We start from the raw sequence: 20,653 nt of genomic DNA, 5'->3' as shown, positions 1-20,653 counted from the left end.
TTAAACAGTGGCGGATCAGGATTTAAAGTTAATGGGTTCTGAACTAGCCAACAGAATCTATAGTTCAACTTAGTTATACATATTTCAGGGATCTCTTAATAAGCATATATACTAGATTCGTCCAAACTCGTATCTAATATTGTAGCTCTGCCCTGACTTTAAGTTAGACTTAGAATGGCATTGAGTAGTGTGAGACCTCTGAAATTAGTTATCGTCCCTAAATATAAGTATTCCTTGCTTTGATCTCCACTTTAGCTTTGTTTCTGGTATGGCAATCAATTAACTTTGTTGCATCTCATTAATGGAGAAATAATGCAAGATGAAACTGTTGTGACCAAGTTGACTCCTTGAGGGCATGCCGCATGTAGGACTGATTCAGTTTGGATTATTGGTCCGAATATAATGTGAAGACACAAGGGGAAGTACACAAATTGCACCATTCAAAAACGTAATGATAAGTTAAATCAAGAAGCTAAATACTATGGTGTTGAAATAGCTCATTAGAAAAATGGATACACTGACATAAATTGAGTGAAAGACTTGAAAAGAAAAACAAAGGGGAAAACAAGCATTTGAGAACATGGAACAACTGATGCAACTTTGGATATGCCAAAATCTGGACCCAATAATTAATCAGATTTTGAAATTATAGTAAGCAAGAAATCCCTATAGCAACTTCTTCAATCTTTGCAGGCTTGCAGCCAAGGTAGTTCACATATTTGCTCTGAAATTCTTCTTTGATTTGCTTCATGACTTCTTCTGCTCTTGTAACTAGGACTCTTTAGAGATTCATCCACATCCAAGCTTAAAATCTACGAAATAAGAAAGGAAAAATCAATAAAGCAGAACAATAGAATATACATTATTCATGATTGGTATTTACAGTCTCACATTCTCTTCATCTTCAATCAGATTCTTCTTGTTAGCACTTTTTGTAGCATTCACAAACAGATTTTACCCCTCCATAACTTGGGGTATTTCCTCCAACTTATGGTTTCAAAATGTTAAGACTAGAGTTGTTGGGGTCACAAATAGAGAACCCCTCCAAAAATTGGCGTATGCCACTAATTGCAGCGCGCACACGGTATTCTTTAGTAAAAGGCGAAAGAATAGTTCGCTTTGTGCTCACTGCGTGGCTGCGTGAGCTTAGCGGTGTAACTGCGCTGCATTTGTATATTTCGGCAATGTTCGGATTTACTTGTTGTTTATCGATGTGGTATTCGCTTCTCTCTTTCTTATATTTTTAAAGGCATCAAATATTGATCACTCTGCTTCTTCCTCTTCACTACTCCTTCAAATATTTATATTATCGAAAATCAATTTTTCCATTTCTATGCAGGTCCGGATCTTAAATTTTCAATTTCTGAGCATCTTGAATTTCCTATGCATGTTCGGATTTTAAATTACATCTTCTATGATAGCTTTAAGTAGTGCGAGCAACTTTGTATCTCGTCTTTTCCACTTAAATATCAGTCTCGAATCTGTGATCTAATTTATAAGTCCTTCAACTTTCATCACTTGAACTAAACCTGGGGACAATGCAGTGATCCTACATTTTTTAAAACTTTATGAGTAAAGTATTTACAAGTGGAATTTACTTAAGCTCAAAGCAAAGATCGGCCTGCATATTTACTGATTCATTAATCGGATAGGATAGAATGTAATAGAAGCTTGGATATAGCAATTGCAATGATTAAATAATGTACTGATGATAAGTTGAATCAAGAAGCTGAAAACTATGATATTGAAATTGCTCTTTTGAAATGGGAACATTGAAATCATACATAAATTGAGCAAAAGAAGATCAAATGGAAACAACTTATGCAACTTTGGATATGCCAAAATCTAGGCCAAATAATTAGTCAGATTTTGCAATTATAGTAAGCAAGAAATCTTTGTAGCTTCCATTAGCAACTTCTGCAATCTTTGCTGCCAAGGTAGTTCCATATTTGCTCTGAAATTCTTCTTTGATTTGCTTCATATCATCATCATCTGCTCTTGTAACTATGACTCGGGTCACTGAGTCTTTGGCAGATTCATCCACGTCCAATCTTAGGGACGCGATCAAAATCTATGGCAATAAGAAATTGAAAATGAGAAAAAAAAAGTCAAATCGATTACCAAATTATTTCAAACAAAAAAGGGAGAAATACAGTATGCTGCATTATTTATCAGTTTTGTGATTGCTATTTACCTTGCTGAAGTATGCTTTAGGTACACAAAGGCATTGAACAACTTGTTTCATGGTCAAGTCACCTTCAAGATCCTGAAGAAAATAAAAAAAGATTATAGGTCATCTAATACCAAATGGATAAAACAAAACTACGAACAGTCAGTACATAGAAATTAAACTCTTTTTTTCTGACCTCGTCCAAGAAGTTGCCAGTGATTTCCTTGTAATGGCTATAGATGGCCTTAAGATGGAGCTTGCTTCTTGTCGAAAGGATCCTCACAATCTCTTCTTCCTCATCAATCAGCTTCTTCTTGTTAGCATTTTTTATTGCATTTACAAATATCTTAGCCTCAGATTTTGCAAGATCATCGCTTACTCGTGGACCTTCATAACGGTAGGAACTTACAAGAGCAACTAGAAGCTGTTTGTCATTAAAAAAAATGGTAAATTACTAATAGAGAACTTTGAACAACTATCATTAATCGGTAACTAATAAGAATGATAACTCACGTGTTATCACAATTCACATATTAAACTACCCTAATAGTGTAAAGTCAGTGCATACAACTTAAATCCGTAAAATAACAGGTACCTTTCTTTCGGGACTTCGAATATGGAAGGCAATGTCTTCCTCAATTGAGTGTTCAAAAAGGGAATGGTAAGCTTTTCTGGCTCCCAGAAGATCTTCAGAGGATCGAGTGCAAGCAATCTCAATGAGAACATCATGTTTAGGTACTTGCAATAATAACGCTTCCTTGAACAAACGAGCATCTCTTTCCCATGGGTGCATTGTGTACAACACCACTGCATCCTAAAAAAATTTGGAGAGAAGAAAATGATAAGATCACAAATACTTTTATAAGGCAACTTATATAGAGAGCATTACCTTACACATCCCTACATTGGAAGGGAAGGAAGGTAAAGAGGTTGTTTCCGATAATTAACTAAATACCTTAAGACGCAAAAATTCTTGGCGAAGCTGGAGGATATGTTGATCATCCCATCTCTGGAACTGTCGTTCGTCTTCTCTGAAGAATCCAGGAGTGCTTACCCTGTACGATTCCCTCTGATGCCGATTCCATTTCCCCAGTGTTGAGATGAATAAGTTCTCATCCACACCAAGTCCTACAAATTTGATGTACAGTCAAATCAAACAAATTGAAACAGTGAATAGTCACTATAAAAGGCAAATTGCATTATCAGACACAAAAAAGCACATGAAATCCCCAAATTATATAGATCGGTAGAATCAGATGTAGAAAACAACTTCGCAAAGGAAGTGAAGATCCAGTGAGAGTTTAGTAGTAAAAACTTGAAGAATTCACCTAAAAAATCCAACTTTTAACTCTTATAAACATTTTTAATAAATCAGTTTTAGAAAGAAGAAATGGAAAAGAACCTGAGAAAGCTTTGGTAAGAGCTGCATACGAATTAGCCTCGGCCATTTTTTTTCTGTTTTTTGAGTTTTTGTCTCTTTGTGTGCCTGTGAGAGAGAAGAGAGCTGATAGATGCTGTGATTCAATTCTAACCAGATTTATACGAGTTATTAGGGGTAGTTCTGTCATTTAATTATTACCGGCCGGTTATCAAATCCGTAAAAGACCAAAGTAGCCTTCGATGTAAAATTATAAAGATATGGGTGGCCATTATTTAATTCCTGTACTTTCCTGTTCATCAAATTACAGATTGTAACGCCTTAAACAATTTTATTTTTTAAAAAAGTCGTTAATTATTTTAATTAAAGTCTAATCTCTATTATTATTTCTTATTAATTTAATGTTTAATAAATATTCGGCGATCTGTTTTCGATGCTTTTATCTACCTTTGGATATTTCCATGTTAGCAATTGGTTCTTTCCTTTTAAAGTGAACTTTTCTTAAAAAAATAACTCTTAAATGCATAATAATAACAAACTGAAAGTAGATCCAACAATGAAAAGTTTTGATAAAATATGCATGCATTTTACACATTTATATTTTTTTATTGTAACATTTATACGGCATACACACCATATTTTTAGATTCTAATATTCTACTAAGATAGTAGATTTTGATATTACTCAAGTCCTCATCTTTCTCTTTAAATGGTATTTTCTCATGCTTCTAGCCTACTACCTAGCTACTATTACGTGTCAAATGTTTAATATTCATGTTATTAAATTTTATATATTAAAATTTTGTTTCTAACATCGCTCAGTAATTTACAGTAATTTACATGTACTAAAATCTATTTTCTCTGATCTATTTTAGTTGTCGTGCTTATTGAAAATAACTTATTCAAAATAGTAGTAAGTAGTAACATTATTTTTTAAAAATCAAAATATAATTAATTAATTATTTTCACTTTTATCTTTACTTCATAAAATGAAAAGAAACTAACATGATAAAAAAAATAGAATAATATTAAAACAAAAAAGAGTAAATAAAGATGAATTAGTCAAATTATTCTTTTATTCAATATTCTTTTTAAAATCCACAAAAAAACATGACAATTAAAATAAAATGAAAAGTACTTTACTATAGTTAATGAAAGTAAAGGGACAACATAGAAGACTAGCTAGAAGTTGATGTAGAACATCTACAACATGTGTTTCTCCCTTGAATTGTGGTGTGGTGGTGAAAGTGTTTCACCCTTAATCAGAGGTCTTGGTTCGAGCTTTGAGTATGGAAAAAGTCTTATTGGGAGCGTCATCTCCGAATGGGCTTTATAGTGCGCGATCCGAGTTTAGATAGTAATTAATTTAAAATTATTTTATTTTATTATTTATATTTATATAAAGATAGGATAAATAATTTTATCCGTACTCATCTCATGTGGGCTGTGGCATGCTAAAGGATTCTAAAATTGAAAATTTTCAAACTATTATACCCCACCCTCTACGAGAGAAAAACAATGTTCCCTCCATTTTACAATTTACATTACTTATCCGCTTTTATTTTAAACAATTCTTAAGAAATTATATATAAATACGAAAAATATTTAAACTAAGTTATCATTTAATTTTTTCCAATACACTTTATATATTGCCCTATTCATCAATGTTAGAATGAACAGCGAAGAATTTTTTTGAAAATTTTATATTGTTTTTACAAAGAATTAATTTTAATAGCAAATAATGCTTTTTAATTAATTTTTTGTTAAATTTATAAATTTTAAAAAATAATTTTAACAGAATGAACAAGAAATACAAGACGGAAGAAGTGTTAAAAATGTATTTTTTTTAAAAAAAAGGTCGTTGCACGAGTATCACAAGGCATATTAGTGAGACTGAGACAAGACTTCATATAGTTTTTCTTCTTTTATATTATCTCCATCATAATTATTCTTGTCCATATTATGTCAATTATTATCAAGACAGCCATGCACGGGCAGGTTGGTTTTCCCTATGTCATCTCCAATATTATAAATTATTTAAATATTAAAAATAAATAATATTTGACAATAAAAATAAAATAAACATAAAATAATAAATTTTATTTTTATTTTTTAAAACTAAACAAATAAAATTTGGTATCTACTTTTATCATAGCGTAAATAAGTGAAGTGATGAAAATAAATAGTACTATCAAATATGAACATGAAGACTTGACTTTATAAAGATTGAAAAATCCTATTAAATAAAAACAATTAAAGATAAAGTATTAAAAAATGAGACAGGTGTGAAATTATTAGATTGTGTTGATCTATGTCATGTGTGAAAGAGATATGTGCAACAACTAAGCTATCTTATTATTATTATTATTATTATGGGTAATTGACTAAGCTATCTTTTTATTTGCATGTATCTCATTTGTTTTAGTAAAATAACTAAAAGAGAAAAGAAAGAAAAGAAAAATATTTATTGTTTCATCTTTTTGAAGAGTACTACTCGAGAGTCAAGTAGCTCCCTATATGAATTAAACTATATCTCCATGAGGAAAAAATGGTAGAACGATAATTAGAGTGACTTTTTTATGACTCAAATCACAATCTAAAGATTGAAAGTGAAGTGTAATTATCATTCGAACAATCTTTTATGATTAAATAATACTAATAACTAAAAGTTAAAATCCGCACATTGGTAATAATAGTGCAAGGTCCACATTAGGGGTCGTTTGGTAGAGTGTATAAGAATAATGCTGAATATGCATGCATTAGTAATGCATGCATTAGTAATGCTTGCATTAGTTATGCTTGCATTATTTCTTATACATTGTTTGGTTTGATGTATTGGAAATAGCAAGTCTTGTATAAAGACTATTAAAAACTATTTGTTTACAAAAAGACCTCCACATTATTATTATTATAATTAATATTATAATAATAATTATTATTATTATTATTATTATTAGGCTTAGAGGGTAGTTTTGTCATTAGTTAATCTAATGCATGCATTAAAACCATTGCATTGCTAATACCTAGAAAACCATGGTATTAGCAATACACACTTTAATACACAATAGAGTGTATAACTAATGCAAGCATTAGTTATACATAGATTGGAAAAGAGTACCAAATAAGGTACTAGTAATACACAATGCTAATGCATGCGTTATTTTTCCTAATACACTCTACCAAACGACCCCTAGTGTGAAAGGAACTTGTGAACGATATAGCATGAAAATGACTCATCATGGTATATAAGTATAGCCCCTTCCAAGCTACAATTTATGTAGTACAATAATTTATTTTACTTATTTCATTCTTTTCAAATATAAAGTTCAAATCTTCAAATCATTCACACTATTCAAATGATCAATTATTTTTTTCCCCTTGAACATATGTTATATAATAATTATTTGTCACTAATTCAGATTTATCGTGACACATTAAATTCATTTTAAAATAACAATAATTTCTAATAAAAAAAATTAAATCAGACACATAATTAAGAATAAGATAATTTCACTCGTCGCATATCTTAAATGATCCGTTGATGCAGTCCTCTTACCAGCAGGGTACTTAATAGGGACCATTTTGTCAACGGGGTACTTAATTTTGAAAACAGAAAGGACAAAAAATATCTTCGTCAATATATTTAATTGGAAATTGGATTTATTATTACCCTCTGTTAACTTATAATTGGTCCAACAATACTCCTATAATTATTTCTTGGCTCACATTTGTCCTTATGTTCTCACAACACCAAAAATAATACATATTGGTCTGTATTATTCATATATGAATTAAATATGAGGAAATTTCAATCCATTCAATCCACTCAATCCACACCCACTCGGATCTGCAAATAATAATTATAAAATCGTAATATCATCATATAAATTGGGACGAAAATAAAAATACTTTTATTCAGTACTATCATTGGGTGATCAAAATATTTGCCCACTTGCATTTACCTTTGATCTTGGATGCAGAGGTGGACGTTGCGAGGGCGTACGTTCACATAGATTTTTTTTAATAGGTATGTATAAATAATCTAAGAAGAGATGATATAGTTAATTGTGTACTTATAATCAAACTCATTTGAGCACATTAGTTGAACCCATTTATTTATTTTTTTCCTTTAAAAATAATGATATTTTAACCATCTTCAAATTCTAGATTCGTTTCTGTGATATAGTCGGATTGAGTACATCAAAGCCATTTTTTGTTAAATGGGACACGTAGGAGATAAAACAATTATTGTTGTATGTCTCTTTTTCTTTGTTCATCTTCATCATATGAATCACATGGGAGACAAAAAGTTCCATCATATTTTACGTTTTATTAATTGAGCAACTTAATTTTACTGGTGACTGGTGACTGGTGACTGATGAGATGGAACCATCAATGTAATTAATAATACATCGTCCTGCTTATGAAAGTAGGAGGAAAGAGACAAGTTCCATAAGTTCCCAATGTGATTTCCATTTTATATCCCCATTATATTCAAGTTTGTTAGAAATACTATATGAAATTAGATTGATACTTATATGTTGAAGTTTATCAGGATATGCAATTTGAATTTTTTATGTAATACACATGAAACTCTCATAAATTGTAAAAACTATCAAAATTTTCTCAATTCTTATAAAATCTTACTAGATGAACAAATTATAGTTCTTAAACAGATATCTAAATATCGATTCTAAAGCATTGCATTGATAAATTGCATATCTTCATGTTTATTTTATAAATAAATATTTGTGATTACAAACATTCAAATATACATAATTTTATAAAGACACACTAATCAATAATAATAATAGTAATTAGTTATTTTTTAATATAATCCTGTCATATAATACAACAATCTCTTCACATTGAGCATTAGTCTTTCTTTTGTAAAACTTAAAATGATGGATACTTTTTTTGTTTTTTATAAAGTATAAACTTTGGGGTTAAGTTTTACATTTATTAAAAAATTAAATCATGATTTAGAATCTCAAATCATGCTTGTTTTTAAAAAATTGAGATTTAAAATGTAAGATTATTTTTGTATATATATATATATTTATTTATTTTGGCTCCTTTTTCCTTTATAGGTTTTCTTTTACTTTCTTAGATTCTTGATCGCTTTCTTTCTCATAATAGTATTTTATTTTGTTTAGCCTAAACCCATTTTAGACTATTTACTTGTCCCAATGTAAAATGGACAATACTTGACATAAATTTTTTATATAAATAAAGCATTCGTCTAATATCGTTCTCTGAGAAAATAGTTCTGATGGGTAAATCAAAGGGTGGTTGTTGAACCCCTATATAATTCAATTAAATTATAATTACATAATAGACTTCACATTTTTTAATTTATAATTATATTATCTGGATCAATTTTAATTATTTTAATTTGGTATCTTTATTAATATTGTTGTTAGTCACAGTCCACGTGTGAAACCCCCATATTTTAATATGTTACTATTGCGATTATGACTAAGCTCTTTAAATAATCTATATGAGTGACTTAAGGTGTCATGTTCTAGACATTTCAACGAAGGGGGACTTCTTTTCTGATAATTCAAGAAAAAAATTTATTTCTATTTCATTTCAGATATTGTTAATACTATGTAAACAATTTTAAAAAAAACAATAGTAAATTTAGTGCCTTGTCGTCCAAATTTGTTGAAATTTCTTTTTGCCAATGTGTTTCTCTATACTATTTTTTTTATTGAAAAAATTGAACTCAATTTTTTTAGCTGAAAGGAAGACGACGCCCAGCCGATAATACCTAGGTCAATTGGAATTGATAGTATATATTAACAAGAAGATATAGCTATAAAAATAAGACTACATTGGTTTTAACAATTTTGAAATGTTATCCTACAAAATATAATGTTTTGGATTTCAAAAAAGCCAAATATCTAAAGTCTAGAAGGAAGAAAAAAAACAAAACAAAAGAAATAAATGTTGGACGGCAGGAACGGGCAATTGTGTAGTATAAGGACCAAGGTGTGTTTGATGATCGGTTAGAAAGTAAATTATTCATATAAAGTATGAGAATTATTTATAATTTTATGATTAAATATTTGACTATCAACTTAAAATTACGAAGGAATCGATCGATGACTCTTTAAAGTTGACACCTCTAAAAATAAAAAAGATAGGAACCATTACACGTATGAAAAGGAGAAATAATGAGGGAAAGGAGTTTGAAGGAAGTGAAATTCAACTTTGGGGACATTACAGTCCAACAAAAGATAAGGGTAATATGGGTAGTGAGATTTTAAAAAAGTTGAGGGGTAATCTCTGAGCTACATGTCCTTTCTTTATTTTCCTTTTTGCCCTTATTCTCTTTCATGAAGGTGAGAGGGAAAAATAACTGAAAGTGTTAAAGAGAAACAGAGAGCAAAACTTGCAATTTCTGGGGTGAAGAAAATGGCTACACTGAGAATCCCAGATGTTGTTCCTTCTCCAGATGAAGACTGTGAAACTCTTATGAAATCCTTCAAAGGTCTCTCTACTTTTCCCTTTCTTTCCTAGTTTTACTTTCCCCGTTTCATATGTCATATATATGCATGCTGTGTGCTTTCAAGTAGCTTCAATTTTCAACCAAGTTTTTCATTCGTAGTTCAAATTATCTTCTCAACAAGTTGTTGAAACAGTTTTTGTGTTGGAGGTGGGTTGGGTTAGCAATGGCGGAGACAGAATTTTCATCGATAGATTCATCATTTAATATAAATATAGCAAATCTGAGCTGCTAATTGCAATTTGGTTCTGTACCGATAGGAAGAAAGAGATTAACTACTGGTTGATCCATGTGCAAAAAAATAAAATTACTAGTAGCAATTCGATTGTGAAATTTAAACAGTCCCGCCTCATTGTCATCCCTATCTGAGTTTGTGTTTTTAATATGTCTTATTGTTGTTCGTTGTTATAAAGACAGAATTAGTTTTGTGGTTGTGTGTAGGACTGGGAACTAATGAGAAGTCAGTGATATCGGTGTTGGGCCAGAGAAATGCAAGCCAGAGGAAGAAGATCAGAGAAACCTATCAGCAACTTTACAACAAGTCCCTTATAGATGACATTAATTCTGAATTGTCTGGTGATTTCAGGGTACAATCCATTTTCTTACTTTTCCTAGACCTAATTATTTTGTTCTCTTCCGTAATCGACTCACAATTTGATAGCATTAGCTCATTAGAAGTTATTCCATATAGGTCTTTTCTCATATTTAACTTTGCTTTTCTTTGGATTCTCGTTTCTAGGAGTATTATTTTGAGGTTAAATCAGGAGGTTTGTGAATATTTGAATTTTGATGTATGTTTTCGTTACTCCTAAAATGGAATAGTTATTTTTTCTGGAATTAGCCTCTTTCAAAGTGTTTGGGCATAATTACAGTTTGAATGAAGATTCATTTGGCTCAAGAAAGTTCTTGACTATTGATCTTAGGCCTTAAATCTCGTGCTAGTCAAAATGACAACATTGTGACATGAGATTAACTTTTAAATAGCACGCCTTCTTACCAGAACTCGTAGTCCATTAATTGGATAATAATTGCTCTTTTCATGTTTCCCTGATAGTATTTAGTGTCAATGATTGTCCTTGCTTCTCTGTCTCCTTTAATCATTTCTAGTCAGTTAATCATAAGTAGAGGAGTAATCTATGCCTCAGATAGAGATTCTCTCAGGAATAATTTTCAGTTGATTTCTTCATATAGTTACTATTGACCAAACTCTGAGCTCAACTCAAAATTGAGTGTGTCATATTTTTAGAACCAATTGATCTTGTAGCTGGTGAATGTGGCACTTATAAACTACTATACTTTTGACTTCCTCCTCTCACTATACCTATAATGCATTCGATAACGGTAATACTAATGAAGTTCCAATAATCAACTAATTCCAAGCAAGGGGTGTATGTGTTGGGTAGGGCGGCATTATATCCTAGCTTTAAGGTAGATTAGATTCCCTTGTTTGATGAACCTCTAGTTGGGAAGGGCCAAAGGGGTTGTTGACACTCCTATTTCTTAAACACCAAGGGAAGATTCTAGCCCTGTTACTGCAAACAGTTTCTCTAAATGTTAGTGAAAAGGTGAAAAATTCTGAGATGTATAGCTTATCCCTTGCTATGTTTCTAGAATGCCAATTAGATTACTACATCTGCAGCAGAATGCAATTTCAGTCTCTATATGAGCATGGTTATTCCCAAGACTCCAAGTGCTAATTTTAGCTTTTCATGTGTGACAGAAAGCAGTCATCCTATGGACATACGAGCCTTCTGAAAGAGATGCACGGCTAGCAAATGGAGCCTTAAAGTCAAGAAAGAAAACCATCACCCAGTTGCAAGTGATAGTAGAGATAGCTTGTGCATCATCTCCTGATCATCTGGTCGCGGTGAGACAAGCATATTGTGGCCTTTTCAACCGTTCACTTGAAGAAGATATCACAGCAAATGTCCCTATGCCTATACAAAAGGTACATATGATCACTTCTAGTAGCTGAAGTATACAATATTCTTAACCAATTCCCTATGTATTAGCAGTTAAATAGTACTCTTTCTGATGTTTGCTTTGCTATGTTGAGTTGCATTATACTAACTTCTATGACATGACGTGTTGTGTGGATGTTGCCAGATTCTTATTGGTCTAGTCAGGTCCTATCGATATGATAAAGAATTGGTGGATCCTAGTACTGCAAATGAAGAAGCTGCTATCCTTCGTGAAGCCATACGGACAAAACAGTTGGATCATGACAATTTTCTTTTCATACTCAGCACAAGGAGTAGTTGTCAGCTTAGAGCAACTTTTGAGTGCTACAAGCAAAATTATGGATTCTCCATTGACCAGGTTACACTTCTCGCAAGCTGCCTATGTAGCCTTCCTTTCATAGTGCTTCTTGTTCATCTCGTCTCTTTTATGTGCAATTCATTTTTTCTAATTTAATTAATCATTTACAGGACATTAAGAGCTGTGGAAAAGGTCTATTGGAATCTATCCTGAAGGTGGTTATCTGGTGTATTGATTCGCCAGAGAAACATTTTGCTGAGGTAATTAAATACGGAACAACATTTGATATATAGCATCTGGTAATTCGTTTTTACAGATCAATGTCAGTAAAGTACCTACTTTTGAATATATTCTTGTATGCTGGAATTGGTCAGGTTGTCAGAGCCTCGATTGTCGGTTTTGGAACTGATGAGGATTCTCTAACGAGAGCCATTGTAACTCGAGCTGAAGTTGATATGATGAAAGTAAGGGGAGAATATATCATAGCGAACAAAACTAGTCTTGATAATGCAGTTATTGATGACACATCAGGTGATTACAGAAAATTCCTCATGACACTGCTTGGTGCCAAAGTGTAGACCTGACCATTATCTTGTTGTGTTTCAATACTATGCTACTACTTTGTATGATTTATTCGGAAATGCTATATGCGCATTATTGGGGTGGTTTTGCAGTGAAATGTTTAATAATTGGAGAGTGAATTTGTATATAAGTTTGTGGTTTGTCACTTGTTTTTGAGTATTTAGCAACTTTTATTTTCTTAAGAAATGGAACATTGCTGGGAATTTTTATTGCCAAAAGGAAGAAAAAAAGAAACAAGTTCAATAAGCCTACTCTCCTTGGGCAAAGAGAAAGTTATGGAAATAAGAGTGGCCCAATGGATTTCCCACCAACCCAGCAAAGAGTGGCCCTATCAAGGCCCAAAAACAAAACTCTGTTTTTTGTAAATGAAATGATCACAATAAAAAGTGCAGAATTGTAAAGTAGACATGGATTTCATCAACACTTTATTTTTTTATTCCCCCACCCCACCTCTCTATTTCTCTTCCTCCTTGGAACCTGACTGAATCCGGATTCGCGTTGGAAAGTCTCATATTAGGGTAAAACGCTCCTTAACAAAGGTAACTCCGTACAAAGGGGATTCAAACTCGAGATCTCTAGGTTAAGAATGAAAGAGTACATCACTCTACCACAACCCTCTTTGGTAATAAGTTAAGACTTAGAGCTGGTTTATATTAGCTTCTGATTTTTGAGACTTTTGGCTTATTATTAATATTTTAGCTTAAATTGAAATGCTTATACACACTTTTAAATTTACCCAAAACACTTTTAAAATATTTAAAAGTTATTTTGACTTAAAAACATTTCAAATAAGTCAATTCAAACAGGCAATTATCCTAGCACCTCTGCTTTAGTGAAATTTATAACACAACACTCATGCATAAAGTTTAAATCTTTTCATTTCATGTATTACAAAACTTTTTGTCATTTTCCACTTTTTCAAGGGTCGATCATAATAGTTTGATCGAGTTTAATTTTTTCTTACTAAGATAAAACATTAATATTTTGAAAATAATTTTCTTGCAACTTTATAATTTATTTCATTTTATTTTGAATGACAAGGTGAACTAAGTTAGATTATCATGCACAAAATACCCCGATTAATAAAACATTCGTTTAATTTAGAATAATTCTATTATTAGACCAACCATTAGAATTAATTGGAGAGAAGAAAATGAAAATAAATGGAAAGTTTTAGTCAAATATGAAATGTGTGAGTGATTGGATGGTTAAATAGGATTCACGGATAAAGCCTCGTAATTGATCGGAGGAAAGTTAGGGCTGGGCCCACATTTCTATACCCGACAAACGCTCCAAGTAATTTATGGCCCACCCGTACTCCCCCTTTACCCACTTTCAGGCCCATCTACTTAGATTGCTAAAACAAGTGGTCCCCACATCTACCCCTTAAATAGTTTGACCATATTTTATACAAATTTCAAGACTAGTAGTAGTACATGATAAGATTTGGAATCCAAATAATTTCTTATTATCATTTTCTTAATTTTTTTTATGTATAAAATATCACTTGAAAATATCATTTTTTGTACAATATATATAACTAGTGAAAAATATAGTTATAGCTGATGATAGATAATATGATACATCAGTTAATTGGTTTTCTTTTCCTTCATATTTTCTCATTTAATTTGCTTCAGTTTAGAGTTTTCAATATTTTAAAATATAATTAATCTATTTTGCTCTTATCTTTGATGTTGATGAGAGTCTATGATAATAATTATGATGTACATATTTGTGTTTGATGATCGTAATTGATAGTAATAATAGAGTATAATGACGACTAAAAGCGATTGCTCAACAACGGAGATATTGATTATATAGAACGAATGTTATTAAAGGTTATTATTCCAATTGAAGTTTCTAAAATCAATTTTGATTTGCTAAATATGTCAAAACAAGATTATGCACATTCATAATAATCATTCAACTTTTTTTGGGAGTGGGGTTGAGGTATTGAGGCAGGTGGGGTTGTCTTCAAAGAGTTTGTCTACTTCTTACTCTCATCATTTTCATTACATTAAGATCCCCAAACTAATAAATTAAAATTAATTAATCCATTTTTAAATTGTTAATCTCCTTTCTCTCTCTATATTTGTCTCCTTCTGCACCCTCCTTTGTCTCCATTCTCACCATCTTTTTCGTATAATTGAAAACCCTCCTAAATTTATCTTTGAATTATTGACAATTTTAAAAATGTTATTTTGTTTAACTAATTAAACTTAAATACATCCTTGATTTTATAACACGAATAAAGTACATTTCTAAATTTTCGTCAAGTTTAAAGATATTTTCAACACTTCTCTCAACTTCTTGTTAAGAGTTGCATGCTCCTACAAGAATTAGATATCATTTGCTATGTCATGTGATAGATCATGGGTGTATTTAAGTTTTATTAATGGATAAAACTAATAATTTACGTCAAATTCAAAAATATTTTCAATGCTTTTTTCTTTTAATATTTTTTGCGTTCACTTTTACTTTTATTTTGTCATATTTAATTTGACATTCTTATTAAAAAAATAATAATCAGATATATAACGATTTTATTTCAATGTTGCTTAATATATGGACAATAAGTAGTAAATATTTATTAAAAAACTTACTTACTGCTCAGTACAAATCAATAAATAGTAGTGTAGGAGTAATTATTAAATAAATATTTTCTCCATTATTCTTTTCTTCTCTCTCTTGTAAGAAAAAAACAAAAAGACACTATGGAAGAAGAGCAAGAACACTCACTTCTTCCTCCTCATCTTCTTCTTCTTCTGCTTCTTCTTCTGCTCTTCTGACCAAAGGCTACGGACGACGTCGTTTTCACATCTCGTTGCCCTATGTATTCTTCAATGTAGCTCGTGATCCACCAAAGCTTCACGTTTCTGGTTCATCTTTTTCAGCTTTTTCTTTTTTCACTTTTTCCCCTTTTCTTGTTTTCAACTTAAATTCAAGTGAATCTGTACAATTTTCTTGACTGTCACCTATTTCTTCCTTCACTAGCTTCAATGCCGGTAAATGGGAACTTGAAATTTGCTCTAATTTATTCTATTTTTAGTGAGTTGCCCATTTTGAATCTGCTTTTAGATTTTTGCTGTTTTTGAGTGTTTGGGGTTTTCTTGTTTTTTTCTCAGTCTCTGATCTTGTTTGTAGTGTTTCATATATTATTTTTAAAAAAAAATTTAGAATGCAGTGGTAACAGTTGAATGTTGATGTGTAACTGCAAGGGTTTTGGTACTTGTGTGTTTTCTTGAATGTCTAACTGTGCACGGGTTTGGTACTTTCTTGGTTTTCTTGAATGTCTAGGGTTTTGGTACTTTCTTGATTTTCTTGAATGTGTAATTGCTAATGTTTTGTATATTGTACTGAATACCAACTGTGATTTGGGCGTCTGATTTGTTTCTTGAGATGGTAGTCTTGATTAGTTGTATTCCTTGTATTTTAGAAAGAAAAATGTACCTCATTCATCAGTCTAAACTCTAATGGGGTTTTGTAGTTTCTGGTTTCTTGAGATGTTTATTCAAATTCTTGGAAGGGAAGACTTGATTGAGTCTTGGGTTCTTGCCTTCTTGGTTTGCAACTTTTCTTCCTCTTTAAATATAAGAAAGTGCAACTTATTTGCATTAGTTTTTATAATTAACTTGGTACCATGGAAAAAACGGCCCTACTTTTCTTATTTCAACAAAAAAGCACTTTATTGCATTTGTTTTGCTTAAATTGGTGCAGTGTAACGGAAAATTGCAGTTGTATCCTGATATTAGAACCTTATTATGAAGATTTTCAGCAATTTGACATGATCTAAGTTCTGGGAATCACACTATAATTCCTCGAGATCTCTTTTCTGAATGCTTTGCATATGGGATAATATGTACCTATATCTGAAGTAATAGCTTTTTGGCAATGTAGGACTAATTATAATTAGTTGAGTCCCTCTTATTTTTTGTTTTGCTTTATTTTTGTCTAAACTAGTAGCCTTGTAGTAGTTTATTAATGTATCTATTTGTTTTTTCCTTTAGCAACGGGATTGGTGCAAGTTGAAGTTTGAACTTTGAAGGGAAAGTCAGTTACGGGTCCAATGGAGCAGTATGAAATATTGGAGCAAATTGGCAAAGGGGCTTTTGGCTCTGCAGTTCTTGTGAAGCATAAGCTTGAAAAGAAGAAGTAAGAACTAGAAAATCTTGTTATTTATATAAGCCACATACATATAGTTACTATTGCACTTCTACTATTTGCAGTGTTATATGAAATGTTCAATCCTGTTAGTAATTGATACTTATCAAATGATATGCTTGTGAAATAGGAATTAATTTATTCTTTTATAATCCTTCTTATTTCAAGGTATGTATTGAAAAAAATTCGCCTCGCTCGGCAAACGGATAGGACTCGCCGAAATGCACACCAGGAGGTTTGTCTTCTGCTTAAACCATGATCTTCCCACCTCCCAGCCTTCCCTATGCTAGGAAACATTGAGAAAACATTGAGTTTTACCATATTCTAGAATTTCTACATATCTGCCTTTAAAGAGGCTCAGAAATTATATTTTTTGTTCTATTTTGGTATTCTAAGCTTTCAGTAACCAGAAAAGGAACACTTTGGAGTGTGAAGGAAAAATAAAATCTTCTATACAAAGGAAACTGCAACTCCTTTTGAACATTCAAAGAAAAGAACATAAATCATTTTGACGCCAAATACTTCTACTGCTACTTGATGTACATCTTCATATGTATTCTATGCCATATTATGCTTCGTAGTTGAACTTTCTTAAAATGCCTTGTCGTTTAATTTAACCTTTATTTTGTAGATGGCCCTTATTTCGAGTATGCAAAATCCATTCATTGTGGAGTACAAAGACTCATGGGTGGAGAAGGTTGCTAACAGTACTTATCTTTCAAGTCCTGTTCTTTTCTTTCCTTTCTATGATACTTCTAATATTTTGATAGAACATTTGACATATGTGTGTTTATCACTACTTGACTGCTGCGGTGTTTATCAAATGGATATATTCAAAGCTTAAATGGGATTTTCTTTTTGCGCCTTCTCTTGCAGGGTTGCTATGTGTGCATAGTCATAGGTTATTGCGAAGGTGGAGACATGTTAGTGACCTTTTCCTACTTTCACTATGTAGTTTGATTCCATTCGTCTCTAATGACCTTGGAAGTAGCCATAATAGCTGCATGTTTGCTTTATTGTAATGACCTCCATTTTCCTTCAACTTTGCAGGGCAGAGGCCATAAAAAAAGCAAAGGGTGTCCATTTTCTTGAAGAGGTAACCTTCTGCTGTTTGCATCTTTTGCTCCAATGTTCAATTCAAGTTTAAAGAGTTATTTTAAAAGTTGAAGTGTCATTTATCTGTCATTGGTCTCTAACCAAGTCATGAACTGTTAATAGAAACTATGCAAATGGCTTGTTCAACTCTTAATGGCTCTTGACTACTTGCACATGAATCATATCCTTCATCGTGATGTCAAGGTTTGCTGTCATTTGCTTTTCACTGGGTGGATTCATAGACTTATTACTTCTTAACCTTGCTTCTCCTTTAAACTTTGTGTTTGTAACATCTTTTGCAGTGTTCGAATATATTTCTAACAAGAGAGCAGGATATTCGTCTAGGTTAGTTTGCTCATTTTCCATTTCAGGCTTCTTGAAAATTCTATATTATAATACTTTACTGAAGGACAAGAACGACATACTACTTGCAGGTGATTTTGGACTTGCCAAGATGTTGACTTCAGATGACCTTGCTTCCTCGGTAAGTAATGTTACTGTAGCTTTTTACCTTAAAGATTTCATGTTTTTCAATATTGTTTAGCTAAGTTATTCTTGCTTAATTTTGCAGATTGTTGGAACCCCCAGTTACATGTGCCCTGAGCTTCTTGCAGACATACCTTATGGATCTAAGTCGGATATATGGTCTCTAGGTAATACAGATATACATCAAGTGGCACACATGTTACATGCTGGCACGTATCAGTGCCTGATGCTATGTTTAGTTGTCATACATAGTGGGCACTAATGTGAAGGTGCACTGACATTTCTATGATTTTCTATCCAGGATGCTGTATATATGAAATGGCTGCATTTAAGCCTGCATTCAAGGCATTTGTAAGTTTCTGATGACCTTGTTGCTGCCTAACCTTATTACTCGAACAATTTTCTTGTCAGCATATGATGCATCCCATTACTTTGTGGGATTACACTGGGTTTGTTATTGCATGATGCAGCCCATGTTTTACAGAAGCAATTATTCATATCATTTATCTGAATATTTCAGTAAGTTCAGCTAGTATAATTTTCTTTTGCAAATGAAACTGTTAAAGAATAACAAAAGTCTCACATTGGTAATTAATGAGATGAGTGGATTCCTTATAAGGCTTGGGGAATCCTCCTCCCTTTGAGCTAGTTTTTGGGGTTTGAGTTAGGCCTAAGATATAATTTAACATGGTATCAGAGCAGGGTCCATTTCACCCAATGTTGGGGGCCGCAAAATCAAAATTGCCCACGCACTAGATACTAAGCACTTTTGGGGTGTGAGTTAAGCCTAAATCCTAATTTAATAGAAACGATAACTGTATTTGTTGCAGCTTGTCGGATGTCCATTTTTTAACCACTAACAATGGTTGTGGAGAATTCCAACGAACTTCAGATGAAATTCGTTGCTGTGCATGTTCTAGGTGTTGGTATTATGACTCCAGAGAGATGTTAGAAGAAGATTCAAGTGTGTAGCACTTGATGGAAATTGGGAGCATGTTTGGATTATAAAAATAGTGATGAGCATGAAGTTTAGTTGGGTCTACTTAGCGATTCTAGAAAAAAAAATTGAACCTAAGATGAATAGCGGGTTTATTTATTGGCAGAGGCGAATCTAGGATTTTTCTAGAACATGGGTGCACCACTAAAAAAAAGAGGAAAAACATGTGTTCTCTGAGGAAGAGGACTCACTGGTATGGAATGTGGGGAGCACATAGTGTTTCACAGTAAATTAAGCACATGAAGATCTCAACACGATTGGCATTGAGGAAGTAGAATGGCCTTGGAAGATGATATGGAAAACCAAGATACCCTATAAAGTAAACTGTTTTACTTGGTTGTTAGCTAAGGAGGCAGTTTTGACACATGAGAACCTGAACAAAAGAGGCTTTCACCTGTGTTCCAGGTGCTTTTTGTGTGAAGAGCAAGGAGAGACAGTCAATCATCTCTTCTTACACTGCAAGTGGACAACCCAGCTTTGGCAAATGTTCACCAATATGAGAGAGATTAAATGGGTGAAACCAGGAAGGATCAAAGAGGTTTTTGAAGTGCTGGAATAGGGATGGAAATGCAGGAAGAAAGGAGGAGAGATGGAAGATTGTCCCATCATGTATATGGTGGATAGTATGGCTAGAGAGGAACCAGAGATGTCATGAAGGAAAGCAGAGCAACATACAAAGATTTAAGCTTAATTGTTTAGCTCTGTATTATTTTTGGTGTAAACCTAGATAGCTCAGAAGTAATCAGCACAACTATAGATTGGCTGTAACTTGGTAGGTATAGGATCCTATGTAATTACAACACTTTTGGAGGGGAACTACACTTTTGAGGTAGTATACCTTTGGAAAAATATAGACTAACTGTTACATTTCTCAAAAAAAGAAGAAGTGGGAATTGATCTCTAATCCTCTAGGTAAATAACTCAACATTCGACCAAGTGCACCATTTAGCCTTCTTGTAGCATGAGTGCCAACAACAACTAATACTATACTAGTTTTAATATATATATATATATA

General features: G+C 32.3%; 3 protein-coding genes across 8 annotated transcripts in view; 2 read left to right on the top strand and 1 right to left on the bottom strand.

Moving 5' to 3' along the window:
• Window positions 1-482: 482 nt before the first annotated feature.
• Window positions 483-3,686, bottom strand: LOC102590871 (annexin D4). Of its 2 annotated transcripts, XM_006347710.2 has the most exons (7): window positions 3,573-3,686; window positions 3,126-3,298; window positions 2,766-2,984; window positions 2,367-2,594; window positions 2,195-2,266; window positions 1,973-2,071; window positions 483-742 (listed from the first exon to the last, which is right to left on the bottom strand). In XM_006347710.2, exons 1-7 carry the CDS (start codon window positions 3,616-3,618, stop codon window positions 647-649), a joined length of 933 nt encoding a protein of 310 aa, XP_006347772.1. In that variant the 5' UTR covers window positions 3,619-3,686; the 3' UTR covers window positions 483-646. The 2 variants fall into 2 exon arrangements, with proteins under 2 accessions (XP_006347772.1, XP_006347771.1); XM_006347709.2 differs by lacking the exon at window positions 483-742 and having other exon boundaries at window positions 1,717-2,071.
• A 6,166-nt stretch (window positions 3,687-9,852) lies between these two features.
• Window positions 9,853-13,044, top strand: LOC102590515 (annexin D3). Of its 2 annotated transcripts, none has more exons than XM_015308920.1 (6): window positions 9,853-10,043; window positions 10,482-10,645; window positions 11,779-12,006; window positions 12,165-12,377; window positions 12,488-12,577; window positions 12,692-13,044. In XM_015308920.1, exons 1-6 carry the CDS (start codon window positions 9,968-9,970, stop codon window positions 12,893-12,895), a joined length of 975 nt encoding a protein of 324 aa, XP_015164406.1. In that variant the 5' UTR covers window positions 9,853-9,967; the 3' UTR covers window positions 12,896-13,044. The 2 variants fall into 2 exon arrangements, with proteins under 2 accessions (XP_015164406.1, XP_006347770.1); XM_006347708.2 differs by having other exon boundaries at window positions 9,856-10,043; window positions 10,500-10,645.
• A 2,522-nt stretch (window positions 13,045-15,566) lies between these two features.
• LOC102589768 (serine/threonine-protein kinase Nek2) overlaps window positions 15,567-20,653 on the top strand; it is a 12,938-nt gene continuing 7,851 nt past the window's right edge. Inside the window, exons 1-11 of one of the 4 annotated variants that reach the window (XM_006347705.2) lie at window positions 15,567-15,778; window positions 16,907-17,051; window positions 17,229-17,295; window positions 17,692-17,757; window positions 17,937-17,983; window positions 18,111-18,156; window positions 18,279-18,359; window positions 18,458-18,500; window positions 18,590-18,639; window positions 18,727-18,808; window positions 18,943-18,992. In XM_006347705.2, coding sequence (XP_006347767.1) covers window positions 16,966-17,051; window positions 17,229-17,295; window positions 17,692-17,757; window positions 17,937-17,983; window positions 18,111-18,156; window positions 18,279-18,359; window positions 18,458-18,500; window positions 18,590-18,639; window positions 18,727-18,808; window positions 18,943-18,992 — 618 coding nt within the window. In that variant the 5' untranslated portion in view covers window positions 15,567-15,778; window positions 16,907-16,965. The other 3 variants (XM_006347706.2, XM_015308918.1, XM_006347707.2) reach the window with 3 other exon arrangements.

The sequence above is a fragment of the Solanum tuberosum genome, unplaced genomic scaffold (assembly GCF_000226075.1).
Source record: "Solanum tuberosum cultivar DM 1-3 516 R44 unplaced genomic scaffold, SolTub_3.0 scf00092, whole genome shotgun sequence".
NCBI classification, from domain to species: Eukaryota; Viridiplantae; Streptophyta; class Magnoliopsida; order Solanales; family Solanaceae; genus Solanum; species Solanum tuberosum.
This window is presented reverse-complemented; position numbering and strand designations above follow the sequence as displayed.